The 17,485-nt window shown below is 35.8% G+C and overlaps 1 protein-coding gene across 6 annotated transcripts in view; it reads right to left on the reverse strand.

Moving 5' to 3' along the window:
* Positions 1-17,485, reverse strand: part of PDS5B (PDS5 cohesin associated factor B) — a 192,376-nt gene that overhangs the window by 111,361 nt on the left and 63,530 nt on the right. For all 6 annotated transcript variants that reach the window (XM_061434810.1, XM_061434809.1, XM_061434808.1 and 3 more), the window contains exons 2-6: positions 10,956-11,082; positions 8,038-8,241; positions 5,852-5,938; positions 5,653-5,750; positions 4,892-5,018 (exon numbers count right to left, since the gene is read on the reverse strand). In XM_061434810.1, the coding sequence (XP_061290794.1) occupies positions 4,892-5,018; positions 5,653-5,750; positions 5,852-5,938; positions 8,038-8,241; positions 10,956-11,063 (624 nt within the window). In that variant the 5' untranslated portion in view covers positions 11,064-11,082. The remainder of the gene's footprint in view (positions 1-4,891; positions 5,019-5,652; positions 5,751-5,851; positions 5,939-8,037; positions 8,242-10,955; positions 11,083-17,485) is intronic.

Here is a 17,485-nt window from a genome sequence, read left to right on the forward strand (position 1 = left end):
GGAGAATTCTAGGGACAGAGGAGCCTAGTGGGCTGCCATCTATGGGGTCGCACAGAGTCGGACACGACTGAAGTGACTTAGCAGCAGCAGCATGCTCAGTTTGAGTCCTGCGGCTATTACTATTATTACTGTTATGGTTGTTTGGGAGGAAGAGTTTGTTTGTTTTATGGACAGAGTTTCTAAAACCAATTAATTTTTTTACTGGTTAAAGGTTATTCAAAATTTTCTCTCTTGAGAAAAAACTGGCAAGTTATATTTTCTAGAAATCTGACCAATTTCAAATATGTTAGCATAAAATAATGTTCATGGAATTGTTTTTGATCTTTTTAATGTTTGTTGTTCTTCATTTCATTCTAAAACTGTTTATTAATACCATCTCCCTTTTTCTGATTTGACATGACCCTGCTTATTTAACCTCAGATATGCAGATGACACCACCCTTATGGCAGAAAGTGAAGAGGAACTCAAAAGCCTCTTGATGAAAGTGAAAGTGGAGAGTGAAAAAGTTGGCTTAAAGCTCAACATTCAGAAAACGAAGATCATGGCATCTGGTCCCATCACTTCATGGGAAATAGATGGGGAAACAGTGGAAACAGTGTCAGACTTTATTTTTCTGGGCTCCAAAATCACTGCAGATGGTGACTGCAGCCATGAAATTAAAAGACGCTTACTCCTTGGAAGGAAAGTTATGACCAACCTAGATAGCATATTCAAAAGCAGAGACATTACTTTGCCAACAAAGGTTCGTCTAGTCAAGGCTATGGTTTTTCCTGTGGTCATGTATGGATTTGAGAGTTGGACTGTGAAGAAAGCTGAGTGCCTAAGAATTGATGCTTTTGAACTGCGGTGTTGGAGAAGACTCTTGAGAGTCCCTTGGACTGCAAGGAGATCCAACCAGTCCATTCTGAAGGAGATCAGCCCCGGGATTTCTTTGGAAGGAATGATGCTAAAGCTGAAACTCCAGTACTTTGGCCACCTCATGCGAAGAGTTGACTCACTGGAAAAGACTCTGATGCTGGGAGGGATTGGGGGCAGGAGGAGAAGGGGACGCCAGAGGATGAGATGGGTGGATGGCACCACTGACTTGATGGACATGAGTATGGGTGAACTCCTGGAGTTGGTGATGGACAGGGAGGCCTGGCGTGCTGCGATTCATGGGGTCGCAGGGAGTCGGACACGACTGAGCGACTGATCTGATCTGATCTGACCTAAATTACCAACTTTTGGTTTTTCTGAAATCAGTCACTGTGTTTTCCATTTGATTAACTTCCATTCTTCATTGTTTACTTTCTTCTACCATTTGTACACTCTAACAATATTTTTATAACTTTTTGAGTTGAAAACTATAAAGTTGTATTCAAAATGTTTAACTTGAATCCCAGAGGATTCAATATATATCATTTAATTATCATTTCTAAATATCTAGTAATTTCCATTATGCTTTATTCCTTTGACAGATTAATTATGAGTGCCACAGCACTGTTAGCTTTGTGTTTTAAAATCCTCAAGAACCACTAGTCTATTAAGTCTATTAGATTTATAATTACTGGGAAGTTTTTAAAATGGCCCACCAAATTGTGAGTTTGTCCTTATAATTTTTCAATATATGCTTTATATATTAATATTTTTAGCCTATGTAATTGCAAGTTAGATATCATTTTAGCACTATAATTTATCACTGTATAAATCCCTTCTCTACCCACTAAAGACTATACTACCTAAAATCAATACAAGCTACTTCAGTTTTCCTTCAGTTAGCATGTGTTGGCAAATACTTTTCCCATCCTTTTAGTGTCACCTTTGATGAAATTATTTTTGTTATCTCTTATTAACAATGACCAGGTGGATTATTTTTAATCTAATCTGATAACCTGAAGTAGTAAATTTGGTCCATTTACATTTATTTTAATTCTTCCCTGCATTGTAATCCTTAAAATTTTAACAAAAGTATTTCATTTAAAGTCCAAAGTAAATTTTTTACAGCTTTATCCTCCTGATCATCACCAGGATCATATCACTCACTGACTCCATTAAGTCATTCAATCTTACATGCTATTTTTATCCTGTGGTTTAGGACCATTTTGTTAATATCCCTTTAATTAATAAGTACAATTTTTACTACTATTGTTTTTGCTTTATATCAGTTCTTACTTAGAGCATTTTGTTGCTCACCACTACTACTTACATTTCACTTCTTTCAAGTTTCAATTTCCAGTATTCTAAAGTATTTGAAGAGTAGTAGTTCTTTCAGGAAGGGTATATTGACAAGTTGTATATTTAATGTCTTAAGTTCACTCAAACTGGATAGCAACTGTGTCTGTGTAGTTATTTTATTAGCACTTTGTGAAATACAGGGCCATTATCCTCTGGCATCTGTCCTTGCTACTGAGAAGTCAGTCATCACTTTAAGGTTTATTCTTTGTCAGGGCTATGCTTTTCCCCTCTGGATGCTTTGTATGAATACATTATTTCTATTTCAGCATTCTACAATTTCTCCAGGATGTGTCTGCACTGAGTTTTGTTTATATTCTGATCATGACCCTTTGTTACTTCACTCATAAATTTATGCTTCTCATCAATTCTAGAAAATGTTAAGCAAATATATACTTGCATATAATTTCTGTTTCCATTCTTATTTGGTGTTCTTTATCACTTTTAGATATACTGGACCTTTCCAGTCTCTCTTTCACCTGTTAGAATCTTTTGTTTTCCTTATCTCACTGTATTTGTATAATTTCCTCAGATCTATGTCCTAGTTCTCTAAATGTCTGTTACAGTCCAATAAAGATTTTGATCTCAATGACCATTTTTAATTTACACTTTTCTTTCCCCCAACCTTACACCTTCTCCTTTCCTATGCCTAGCTATCATGTTTTTAACTCTTATACTCAGAGGCATTAAGACATAAAATCATTATATTTAATTCTGTTAAAGGCATTTATCATTTTTAGCTTATAAATATATTATCTGAATTTTTAGTTAGTGCCTGATTTTTCAGTATTCAGGGACTATTTTAAAAGTTTGGAAATTTTGGATTATGAGGTCATTTTTCACTGGCAATATTTCTGAGAAAGCAGTATAGCTATAAACTTAAATTATATTTTGCAAGAAAGGTCTTAAGTTTACAAAGACCTTTATACTGGTGAATCACAGAACCAGAGTGTTAAGTCATTTTCAAAGAATAAAACACACAAGCACATATACACACACAACTTGATTAATATTACCCAGGCAAGAAATACCAGTGCCATCAACATTTCCTTCTTTCCAAATTAGTAAAGACTTCTCTTTTAATTTCACCCCTCCTTTCAAACTATACTATCACTATCTTTTACCCAAGGCCCTAATTGGTTATGTATCTCCCAACATATATAAGAGAATCAAAGAAAAGAAAATGAAAGTGTTAGTCACTCAGTCATGTACAACTCTTTGAGACTCCACAGATCATAGCCTGCCAGACTCCTCTGTAAATTTCCAGGTAAGAATACTGGAGTGAGTTTCCACTTCCGTCTCCAGGGATCTTCTCAACCCAGGGATTGAACCCATTTCTAAGTAGCTATTAATATATTCCTTGAAACATAATCCCATACAAAACTGAGTTATTACAGATATTTTATCACATATACTAAATCTGTTATCTCTTCTTTCCATTTAATTAATGACTATTAAGTGTTTCATGTTTTCAGTTCAGTTCAGTCACTCAGTTGTGTCCGACTCTTTGTGACCTCACGAACCACGCCAGGCCTCCCTGTCCATCACCAACTTCCAGAGTCTACCCAAACCCATGTCCATTGATACAGTGATGCCATCCAACCATCTCATCCTCTGACGTTCCCTTTTCCTCCTGCCCTCATCTTTCCCAGTATCAGGGTCTTTTTCAATGAGTCAGCTCTACACATCAGGTGGCCAAAGTATTGGAGTTTCAGCTTCAACATCAGTCCTTCCAATGAACACCCAGAACTGATCTCCCTTAGGATGGATTGGTTGGATCTCCTTGCAGTCCAAGGAACTCTCAAAGGTCTTCTCCAACACCACAGTTCAAAAGCATCAATTCTTCGGCACTTTCTTTATAGTCCAACTTTCACATCCATACGTAACCACTGGAAAAATGATAGCCCTGACTAGATGGACCTATGTTGGCAAAGTAATGTCTCTGCTTTTGAATATGCTATCTAGGTTGGTCACAACTTTCCTTCCAAGGAGCAAGCGTCTTTTAATTTCACGGCTGCAATCACCATCTGCAGTGATTTTGGAGTCCAGAAAAATCAAGTCAGCCACTGTTTCCACTGTTTCCCCATCTATTTGCCATAAAGTGATGGGACTGGATGCCATGATCTTCGTTTTCTGAATGTTGAACTTTAAGCCAACTTCTTCTCTCTCCTCTTTCACTTTCATCAAGAGGCTCTTTAGTTCTTCTTCACTTTCTGCCATAAGGGTGGTATTATCTGCATATCTGAGGTTATTGATATTTCTCCCGGCAATCTTGATTCCAGCTTGTGTTTCCTCCAGCCCAGTGTTTCTCATGATGTACTCTGCATATAAGTTAAATAAGCAGGGTGACAATATACAGGCTTGATGTACTCCTTTTCCTATTTGGAACGAGTCTGTTCTTCCATGTCCAGTTCTAACTGTTGCTTCCTGACCTGCATACAGATTTCTCAAGAGGTAGGTCAGGTGGTCTGGGATTCTCATCTCTTTCAGAATTTTCCACAGTTTATTGTGATCCACACAATTATGTTTTACTAAACACAATTAATGTTCATTAACATTAATCAATAAGTCTCCAAAACTAAGAATAAAGCAGGACAAACTGCATTTTAAACATAAGTAAATTCTGGACCCTACTGTTGACAGATTTTAGATATATATTCAAGTATATTTTGCTACTTACCTTATGAGCAGGTACCAGATTTACCAAAACTGTATCCAAAAGCTCCTGAGATACTGTATCACCTTCACAAATAATAGAACTCATGAGATCCACCATATGCATATGAACTTTCTGATTGTGGCCATTGCTGAAATTCAAAATTGATATTTCATTTAAATTTAAGCATACCTGAAATTTATAGGATTTAATCATAACATGGAACATCACACTTTATTTTACAATGATATTAAGGTATTAATTAAATACAATTGTATATATTCATTTAAAGCTTCCTTCTCTCCAAAATCTTACAGTAGCATCCAAAATATTTTTTAAACTACATTTCCAAGATTACGTTTGCTAATTTTTATCAGTCTCACAATCAAAAGTAATTAAATCAAATGTAACTTTAGTTTGGCCTTAAATTCAGAGCATCAAACTGCTTTGTTGAAGTTAATTCTAACAGATGATTATAAGGAATACACAAAAAACTAAATGATTCACAGGAATTAAGGGGTCAGTAATATGTGATTTAAACAAAAGAAAAATAATATAATAAAAATATTTTTATATCAGATTAATGCCACTCTTGTATTATTCTCTACAATACAAAATTAGCTGTATTTATTTTCAAAACGTATCTATAAAAATCATGTTAATGAATTCTTAAGTTACAAATATTAGCCTTCTGATATTCATCATAAAAACACAGTTTATGCAGATTCATTTATAAGCTAAAAATTCTTTATATTTAAAAAAGATTATAATTTTAGTAAACTTACTTTATAACTGAAAATAATGTTCTGTATAATTGGGTAAAAATTTCATTGCTGTCTTCCAACTCAAAGCATATGTTATATGACTTGACCCAAGCAATGTTCTAAAATTAAGAGGTGAAAAGGGTAAAATTTTAATTAGTAAAAATATACATGTTAAGAAACCATTTTAAAATGTCACTTCAAAATATAACATACTGCTTACCTCAAGTAAATAAAAATATCTATTGAATTGTGGGCTCTTTGTATCTTCTAGTCCCTTCAACTGCCTTGTTATAAACATAAATATATCCTTAAAAAAAGGGACAAAGTTTTGTTTAGATTATGAAAACATCCACTAAATTCTTAAAGATAATTCAGCACTCATATGTATCTATGATGACAAAACTGTAAAGAACCAGTTTAAAAAAAGAAAAAAAAAACTTGCATTTGCCTCAAGTTTTTTAAATGTGCATTATCATGAAAACACCAAATTTCTTAACCCCCTTTAAAGGAAGACAGTAAATCATTTACCATGATCTAAAAGTAGAGAAAGAAAAACATCTTACAGTAAGTTAAAAACAACAGCCCTGAAAACCGAGTAAAGTAAAACTTATGCTGTTATTAGAACGAACCCGTTGCAATGACTGAAAGCTGATTTGATCAGGTTTGTGGAATGGCATTATATATGGTAACTGTATAGAAAGAACACAGTTTAGGAAACTTAAAATTGCAAAACAAAATCACCAAGTGGAAAGAAAATAGACTGCAGAAACTTAGAAATTTTAAAAAGACCCTTAGAAGTTAACTTGTCAGGCTTCCTACCCAGTCATTATAATTATTAATACTTGTTTTTCCCTACAATTTATCAATCTATCTCCATCTCTTGCTTTTGACTTTTTATTACACATCCCTTTATACCCGCGTACAATAGGTTCAGCATCACTTTGAGTCAAATTTGTATGGAGATGATGTCTTTGGAAAGTTTGGAAAAGGCTAAAATTATAAAAGCTAATTTTAGAAAGGAAGCATGCTCATCTGTCAAAAAAAAGAGAGAGAAAAAAAATTCCCTTATAAGTAAAATGATAAACCTTATTTAAAAGGGAAGAAACAGAATATGCAGATTACTAAGTAGCTTTTCAAAAAAAATACTATCAAAAGTACATTCTTCAAAAATGGTTACTAAATACAACTACTCCTTAAATCAATTAAGTACCTCAAATGAGAGGTTCACAATTCATCTGGGTACACAACTGCACAGACCAGCTCACATTATCTACTTTAAGTCTCCAAGCATTCTCAAATCTTATAATTCACTTTACTTTTAAATGACAAATAATGTTCCCTATCTCCCCAATTGTGAGATATATAAGACAAACATGCCCACAGCAGTTTGGGCATTCCTTACCGGAATCCCGGCTCAAGGGATCAAACGAGCAGGTTTCTCATTTCAGTTTTTAAAATGCAAGTCCCTGACTATAGAACCAAGTCCGGGCTGTTTTTCACCAAGGTAAACCCAGTTCCCAACAGGTAACTAACATAAACACTTGTTAAATATAATAAATCTAAATTGTCTTTTTAAAATTCATACTCAGTAATCTTCCCATGGGACTCATTTTCTAACCCACGGTTTCCGCAGTTATCTTTTATTACTGCTGGTCTTTCTAATGTTCTTCTAACCTGCCTTACTCAATATTTTTTTGCACAGTTATACTTATTTTCATTCTTTTTATCCACTGGATTTACCAGGTTATTCCCTTTCTTTTTCCATCTTTTAAGAATCATTTCATTGACATGCCTTTACTTAAAACTACCATAATAAAGTATTAGGTATGTTTTCTACCTTTCATTAAAATTTTGCCCATTGTATTTTCTTCAGAACAATGCACATCACATCTTCCATTATATGAATTAGGATTCATATAAATTCACATTTACAGTAGATACTGTCTTTTCAATAATGAACATGGTCTTCACATGAATTTTTAAAAAGGAAAAGGAAGTGTACCCCAAGTGATAGCACTAATGATGACATAATTTTAAAAGTATAGGAAATTCCCTGGCAATCCAGTGGTTAAGACTTGGCACTTTCACTACCATGGCCAAGATTCAATCCCTGGTCAGGGGACTAAGATCCCACAAGCAACACAGAGTGGCCAAAAAAAAAAAGTATACAATACACTTTACTAATCAACTTCTTATTCTGAAGATCAGAACTTGTTTTATAAAATTAAGTACTAATGGGGAGGAGGAAATTCTACAGAAAATAAAGAAAACAAAAATAGTTTAGCAAAAGACTGCTGCAATTAATGTCAAAGACCCCAAACAAATAATCTAAATACTTTAATACCCGTTTCAGTTAGAAAGATAAAGTATCAGTCAATCTTGGCAGTTCTCTGAATCAGTACTTGCCTTTAATTTATCAGGGGATGTATAAGGAGCTTCAGGAGCATAAATTCGGAAAATATCAGCAAGGCAGCAGGCTACCAGTAAGCGAACATCTTTATCAGGATGCTTGAGGAAAAAGTCTGAAGCAAGATGTAAAGCTAGGTTTAAATAAAGCTCCTTTTCTTCTTCAGAGTCCTGGTCCATATCCATGAAAGTTTTCACAACCATCTATATAAAGATAAAACGAAATCAAATAATGACATCCTCTATGTAAACATATATTCATCTGAAAATAAAAACCATATTAATTACAAAGGTTAACTTTCAATAAATACACTTTCATGTTTCCTCTAAAAGTATCTATCTGTAGCATCCAATGAAGTACTTCCTGTGCTACAGTAAAAGAGAACATGAGGTGGACAGTTCATTAGTAAGACTCAATAGCATGTGTAACAAGTGGGACAGAAACAACAATCATGAAGAATTACATAGTTGAACTCTGTGAAGGGCTTTCTCTAATTTCAATATTAGCAGCCTGCACTATTTCTACTTCACATGAGACTTAACAAAATTGCCGAACTTGTCAGGGACAACGTAAAGGTGACCATCTGGCATCCACTAGGTGGTGCTACAAATACCAATGAACAAGTAGGACTGGACTGGGCCACTGAGACACATGGCACATGGATCTCCACTCAGCTGCAGAGTGAACACTTGTGGGTAATGAAATGCCCAATGTCATACTGAATTCTCACAGCAGCTGTGGCTAACAGTGTTCCTCAGAGGATGGACCCTCAGTTCTACTACACCGGAATCCAGGACCAGGCATACACTAATCCTTCCAGTCTGGCACTACATTAATTTAAGGGTACACTGTCCAGGGCTACTCTCCTAACCTCTTAATTTTATTACTTTTAAGATATATGCTTTGATGGACTTAGGTGTATTATGGAGGGAGGAAGGGAAAGCTACATGCAAGGAACTCGTTCTTTCCTTGGAATCTCTTCACAAGAGTGAGAGAGAAAGTATACTTTGAATAAAATATTACAAGAAACTCTAGGAATTATATAAACAATGACATCTTACATATTAACAAGATTTTCTAAAACTTAACAGACGGAAGTGTAAATTAGAAAAAAAAAGCAAACTAAGCAGATTATTGCTGGGCATAAATGTCTACAAAATAAGGAAAGGATACTACAAGCACTGCATGTGAACACAGTGGCAATCATTCCACCAAAATAAGCAAGGGTTAGATAACAGGAATTTCTCAATACTGTGTACAACTCAAATGGTGCTACAAACTCTTGAATACTTCATGCTATGCTATGCTAGGTCGCTTCAGTCGTGTTGACTCTGTGTGACCCCATAGACGGCAGCCCACCAGGCTCCGCCATCCCTGGGATTCTCCAAGAAAGAACACTGGAGTGGGTTGCCATTTCCTTCTCCAATGTGTGAAAGTGAAAAGTGAAAGTGAAGTTTCTTAGTCGTGTCCGACTCTTAGCAACCCCATGGACTGCAGCCTACCAGGCTCCTCTATCCATGGGATTTTCCAGGCAAGAGTACTGGAGTGGGATGCCACTGCCAAAGTCCTTAAATTAAAAAAGATGTCTGAGAAAATAACATCCATAAAAGACACTAAATGCTAAAAGCTTATAAGTGGAATCTATCTCTGTGTTTACCATTCATTTCTTAGCAGACAATAAGGATGATATCATTGCTGAAATATAAACAAATGTGAGGAAATAAACATACTTTTTCTCTAAAAATTTAATAGGTCAAGAAAATCTAGATACTCAGAAATGAAAAATACCATATACAGTTTGCAGCTTAACCATTTCTAATAAAATATACACAAACTCCCAACTAGATAAAAGATCCACATATTGGTAAACTTAATCTGCTCAAAGATGCCTTTTGCTTTGAATAATAAACACCTTATATCTGTCATTCCAGTATTGTATGCATAGGCTACAATACTAAGATTTTATGTGAAATTTATAATAATACAAGGGGTTTTTTTCTTCTAATAAAAATAATCATGCAGCAATAAAGTAGTATTGTAAGGCTCCTGGGCCTTCAGTGATTAATTATGGCAAACTTTCTACACTGGAAATATACATAAATATTAATAACCGGCAATATGTCTAGGTGGATACAACACTGAAGGGAAAAAAAATGCTTAAAAATAAAGAACATATGAACTAATCAGTTTAATAATCTCCTTGGCCACTCTGCTCTTCTAACCATTTTAATCATGAAGACCATCAATGATGGTGAAAGATGAAATATTATTCAAGCAAACATGAAGAGTTTAACCATACAGTGACTGCCTCATGAATGGAAGTTCGCCATCCATCTTGACTCACTGCTGCACATCAGAAACCGAGAGCTAAAAGTAAAACTCTTTAATTTCATTTCAAAATACAAGAAAGTAAAATGTAGACTTAATACTCAGTAGAAAGAATTAAATCTTTTAAATTTAATTTTTAATAATTAAAAATCAAATTAAAATGGTTGTTTTTATAAAATAAGTGAGATATCGGAGAAAGGAGACAACTTTCGACAGATAATAAGGAGTATAAGCATACTGGGGATTTGTCTTTTATACCCAAGTAGAGCCTGTTGGGCTACCGTCTATGGGGTGGCACAGAGTCAGACACGACTGAAGCGACTCAGCAGGAGAGGAGGCCCTAAAAATCCTAAGCTTCACCTTTCCAACTACGCTCCAATTAACAATAGCTAAGGAAACTCTACAATTCTTTACCTATTCCACTTTCTTAGCTCCTAATTACAGCTAACTAGTTTTGGCCATGAAATATTTTCTGCTCTGATGCGCTTTACCAAGCTGCCTTACAGCCCTATATGATTTCCGCAGGTGCTCTCCCCAACTCCACTTATCCTAAACGGATGCCCAAAGGACATAACCTAATTCTACTCACCTTTAACCGTCTCACCATCTCTTCTTTAGATATTTTATCTGAGATTTCCTTGACACCAGGAGGATAGGTAATTTTTCCATCATTGGTCCTTGTCTTTGAATGAGCCATGATGGAAATATTTTTACCCCTAAAACAAGAAAACTATTAGATGCAAACCAAAAAAAAAAGCATTAACAATATTCATAATAAACATGAAAAAAATTATAACTATTTCCTAATTTATAGTAATTCATTTATTTAATTAATGAAAATCATTTTATTGAACATTTCTCCAAATTTTAAAATTTTATTTACTTTCATTTCCATTAGTGACAAGCTAAGTTATTTGAACTAATCCTTCAATTACAAAAAAAATATGATTTTATTTAATTATATACTTACCTACATATATAAAATAGTATATAATATTTATAATATATACTACAAAATTATACATATATATAAAATACACAGCATTTTTTTTAACAGTATTACAAATTACTTGGGCCAAAATCTAAGAGAATTCAGGAATCCAGAGAAGTAAATGGAACATTATATCTACTTACACCCTGAGCCCATCTGCCAACCCTGACAAATCTAGAGTTCAGTTTCCATGATCAAACAAGAGACCCTTCCTGACATTAATGTAGAATACTACCCCAACCCCCCAAAGATAATGCTTTCCAAGAGTTCGCTGCATTCCAAAGCACGGATTTTTATGCTACAGGAATAAACCAACTTATTTCTCATTAGCAAAAATGTGTTGACTGTAATGGTTCCTATTTTGATTAATAAAGATGTGTTTGAGCCTAGCTGTGTGATTTAAAATTCACAGTCCAAAACCACAGTTACTCTTTCACCAACCTAACAATTTTATCCAGCTAACTAGCATAACCATGATACTAACACCCAATGAGAAAAAGAGAAAGGGAAAAGAACCACCAACAGGTCTTTTCTGTTTACAAAGTTTTTAAATAAAATACTAGGGAAAAAAAAATACTTAGAAACCAAATGTAGCTGCAGATAAAAAACTGGGTTTAATCCCAGAAATCCAAGGTCGAATTCACCATATTAACAGAATAAAAAAGAAAAATCATGTGATAATCTCAAAAAATTAAGAGACAATGTTTGAAGAAAATTCAACATCAATTTACAACTATAAAAGAAAATAAGGAAAAAAGTTCAACAAACTAAGAATTATATGAAAGATTTCTGAATCTGAGAAAGGTAAGATGCTACACCCTACAGCATAAATCATGCTTATTGATGCTCTTCTGAAAATGTTTTACCTATTTTCAGGACAAAAAAATACCTGCTGTCATCACTTGTTTAACCCTGTAATAGAGATGCTGCTGAAAACTCAAGATGAAAACTTATAAAAAATTCAGTGACAGATTAATTATACATCAGCATGAGCAATCTTATTGGACTAATAAAAATATTCTAAAATTGGACTATGGTGAGTTTCACATCTCAGGATATTTACTAAAAATTACTCAACTACACACTTGAAATAGGTCAATCCTATTAATTTTATGATCTATAAATTACATCTCAATAAAGTTGTTTAAATTTTTTACATTCTGAGACTTTCATATCTATATGGAAAAAGATGACACTGTACCCATACATCACACCATACACAAAAGGAATTTCAGGTCGATTAATGAAATAAATATTGAGGCAATTGGAAAGGATTTTAAAATATAACGTAGGAAAACAACTTCACAACCTCAGGTTAGGAAAAGCCAAGAATCAAACCTACAGCTGTTTGTGTTCCTTCAACCAAAGAAGATATTCAGTGAATGCCTAGGATAAACCATTCTACAGGAAGGTAAATATAAATGTGATAGGATTCCCAGTTTTCCATAGAACCTGGAATATAAGAAAGTCTCTCTACCTTGCCTCAACAGAAGCAAAAGCTGTTCATCTTCCTTAACAACAGACACATGATTATGACCACAGACTACAGCTTAATAATGTAGACATGGTTCCATCTGTACAATCAAAACTTTATCAAGAACCTATTATTTGCATGCCATTCTAGAGTGGCTATAGGGCCACATGAGTTAAGATAGGTCTCAAAATTGACAAAGGAAACAGACATTACCCCTAAATGATTAAATCACAATAAATCCTAAAGTTATCAACAGAAATAACAAACAACGAGCCTGGAAAAATAGAAGATTGAAAGAAATCGAAAGTAGATGGGGGTGAAGTGTTAACAACATACAGAACAAAAGGACAGAGAAAAGAATCTGAATAAATCCCAGAGAACAAAGTTCAGAATTTGTTACTGGTCTAAAGCCACGACTAAAGGAAAAAGTGGAAGGAAGTAAAAGGGAGCAAAGAAGGAAAGGTAGAGCAACAAAGCAGCAGGGCTCTCAGTTTGCACTTCAGCTTCATAAGCAATGGTTTTGTGAGCAGAGGTTTGAAATACTTCTGTGAGTATACACATGGGCTGTTTCCTCAAAGTAAAGATAAATTCACTGGTCCCTTTCTATAAACAAACTCCATGTACCTTGAATTTTCAAGATTATGTTTAAACTTCTCCCAACCTCCTTAGGCTGAGCTTGGCTCTTCCTCCTACAGCTTGGAAAACTGTGAACATATCATAATAAGCATTTAATCACATCGCATTTAATAAATTCATTTGTCTGTTTCCCCTACTTGACTATAAGCTCCTTAAAACAAGGATTTGTTGTTCAGTCACTAAGTCATGTCTGACTCCTTGGGACCCCGTGAACTGCAGCACACCAGGCTTCCCTGTCCTTCACTATCTCCAGGAGTTTGCTCAAAGTCACATCCATTGAGTCAGTGATGCCATCCAACCATCTCATCCTCTGTCACTCCCTTCTCCTCCTGCCCTCAATCTTTCCCAGCATAAGGGTCTTTTCCAATGAGTCAGCTCTTTGCATCAGGTGGCCAAAATATTGGGGCTTCAGTATCAGTCCTTCCAATCAATATTCAGGGTTGATATCCTTTAGAACAAGGATAGTATGTATCATTTTAGGCATCCTTAGAACACAGTAGGTGCTCAAGAAATACTTGCTGAATCAATGACCAGAACTATTTTAAGAGCTGGTGGCTCCAATAGGAAGTACAGACTAGGCAGAGGAGAAATCAAAACAGTAAGAACAGGAAACTGCTATAAAATTCCAATAAGAACTAATAAGGAACAGACTGCAGGGAATGACTAAGAATAAGAAAACTGATGCAAAGACTATGAATGCTTACTTGAGAGAAGTAGAAGATGATTACAAGATTCAAGAAAGTCAACCATTTAAATATCTACTGAGAACTTACTTGGTGTGACAGCAGTTCTCTAGGCACTAAGGATACAATGGTAAGCAGAACACATAAAATAATTGCCCTCATCATAAGAGAGATAGGGAAAAACCAGTGAGAAGTCAAGTTTTTGGAAAAATTAAGTTTGGAATACAAGGCAACTAGACATGTTAAGCTGAAGTTCTAGAGAAAAGTCAATGAAAGAAAATACTTTAGCACCACATATAGCTTACGCTTTGGGGGCTTACAGAATCAATAAAGAAAATGTGTAGGGTGAGCTGAAATACAGAGAATAAACTCTAAGAACTATCTGTACTGATGTGGCTGGGGGGGGGGGTGGTCAGGAAAGAAAACAGAAGAGGGTCAGAAAAGAGAGAAAAATATTGCTTTTTAACTAGGAAAAAAAAATGTTTGAAGATAGAGAGATGGTATATAGTGTTAGTGACTTTGGAAATACACATCACTCTTTCAAGATAACCCCAGGCTCTTGGACTTGGTAAAGTGATCTCTTTATGTACTTCCCAGACAACAACAGGAACAAACACCAAATAATAATGTAAGAGAAAAAAGGTGGAAAGGAGAAAGAGAGAAGAAGGAGAGCAATGCAGAAGATGAAAGGAAGATTACAGTAAAGAAACAGGCTATTCAACTGTTACGGGAAGTCAAAGGGGAAAGATACATTGACACACAGCTGTTCCTCTGAAATAGTGTCAAAGAAATTATTTGACATTCATTTTGTGTTGAATTTCAATAGTATACATTATGATAGAGCAAATGAACTACAAATAAGAAAGTAGTAACTTAAATTATTTATATACAAACAGGCCTGTGTCAGAGTCCATTTACACACTGTATATAAATGTACTAGAGAGTACATACGTATATGGACTTCCCAAGTGGCTCAGCAGTAAAGAATCTGCCTGCCAGTGCAGGAGATCCAGGTTTGATCTCTGCCTGGGAAGATCCCCTGGAGGAGGGCATGGCAACCCACTCCAGTATTCTTGCCTGAAAAATCCCATGGACAGAGGAGCCTGGCGGGCTACACAGTCCATTGGGCTGCAAAGAGTTGGGCACAACTGAGGGACTTAAACACCTCACACATATATGTATATATTAATTTCAAATACCATTATGTACCTATCATTATAAAACCTACAGTTTTGTATACAGAATGAACAATGAAAAGCAAACTATTCTAATACTAAAGAGTTTACACAACCACTGAGTAAGTTCCATACAGTCAGCAAAAACAAGACCAGGAGCTGACTGTGGCTCAGATCATGAACTCCTTATTGCCGAATTCAGACTTAAATTGAAGAAAGTAGGGAAAACCACTAGACCATACAGGTATGACCTAAATCAAATCCCTTATGATTATACACTGGAAGTGAGAAATAGATTTAAGGGCCTAGATCTGATAGAGTGCCTGATGAACTATGGAATGAGGTTCATGACACTGTACAGGAGACAGGGATCAAGACCATCCCCATGGAAAAGAAATGCAAAAAAGCAAAATGGTTGTCTGGGGAGGCCTTAAAAATAGCTGTGAAAAGAAGAGAAGCGAAAAGCAAAGGAGAAAAGGAAAGATAGAAGCATCTGAATGCGGACTTCCGAAGAATAGCAAGAAGAGATAAGAAAGCCTTCTTCAGCAATCAATGCAAAGAAATAGAGGAAAACAACAGAATGGGAAAGACTAGAGATCTCTTCAAGAAAATTAGAGATACCAAGAGAACATTTCGTGAAAAGATGGGCTCGATAAAGGACAGAAATGCTATGGACCTAACAGAAGCAGAAGATATTAAGAAGAGATGGCAAGAATACACAGAAGAACTGTACAAAAAAGATCTTCACGACCCAGATAATCACAATGGTGTGATCACTCACCTAGAGACAGACATCCTGGAATGTGAAGTCAACTGGGCCTTAGAAAGCATCACTACGAACAAAGCTAGTGGAGGTGATGGAATTCCAGTTGAGCTATTTCAAATCCTGAAAGATGATGCTGTGAAAGTGCTGCACTGAATATGCCAGCAAATTTGGAAAACTCAGCAGTGGCCACAGGACTGGAAAAGGTCAGTTTTCTTTCCAATCCCAAAGAAAGGCAATGCCAAAGAATACTCAAACTACCGCACAACTGCACTCATCTCACACGCTAGTAAAGTAATGCTCAAAATTCTCCAAGCCAGGCTTCAGCAATACGTGAACCGTGAACTTCCTGATGTTCAAGCTGGTTTTAGAAAAGGCAGAGGAACCAGAGATCAAATTGCCAACATCCGCTGGATCATGGAAAAAGCAAGAGAGTTCTAGAAAAACATCTATTTCTGCCTTATTCACTATGCCAAAGCCTTTGACTGTGTGGATCACAATAAACTGTGGAAAATTCTGAAAGAGATGGGAATACCAGACCACCTGATCTGCCTCTTGAGAAATATGTATGCAGATCAGGAAGCAACAGTTAGAACTGGACATGGAACAAGACTGGTTCCAAATAGGAAAAGGAGTACGTCAAGGCTGTATATTGTCACCCTGTTTATTTAACTTATATGCAGAGTACATCATGAGAAATGCTGGGCTGGAAGAAGCACAAGCTGGAATCAAGATTGCTGGGAGAAATATCAATAACCTCAGATATGCAGATGACACCACCCTTATGGCAGAAAGTGAAGAGGAACTCAAAAGCCTCTTGATGAAGGTGAAAGTGGACAGTGAAAAAGTTGGCTTAAAGCTCAACATTTAGAAAACGAAGATCATGGCATCCGGTCCCATCACTTCATGGGAAATAGATGGGGAAACAGTGGAAACAGTGTCAGACTTTATTTTTCTGGGCTCCAAAATCACTGCAGATGGTGACTGCAGCCATGAAATTAAAAGACACTTACTCCTTGGAAGGAAAGTTATGACCAACCTAGATAGCATATTCAAAAGCAGAGACATTACTTTGCCAACAAAGGTTCGTCTAGTCAAGGCTATGGTTTTTCCTGTGGTCATGTATGGATGTGAGAGTTGGACTGTGAAGAAGGCTGAGCGCCGAAGAATTGATGCCTTTGAACTGTGGTGTTGGAGAAGACTCTTGAGAGTCCCTTGGACTGCAAGGAGATCCAACCAGTCCATTCTGAAGGAGATCAGCCTGGGATTTCTTTGGAAGGAATCATGCTAAAGCTGAAACTCCAGTACTTCGGCCACCTCATGCGAAGAGTTGACTCATTGGAAAAGACTCTGATGCTGGGAGGGATTGGGGGCAGGAGGAGAAGGGGACGCCAGAG

This window comes from Bos javanicus, chromosome 12, assembly GCF_032452875.1.
Source record: "Bos javanicus breed banteng chromosome 12, ARS-OSU_banteng_1.0, whole genome shotgun sequence".
NCBI classification, from domain to species: Eukaryota; Metazoa; Chordata; class Mammalia; order Artiodactyla; family Bovidae; genus Bos; species Bos javanicus.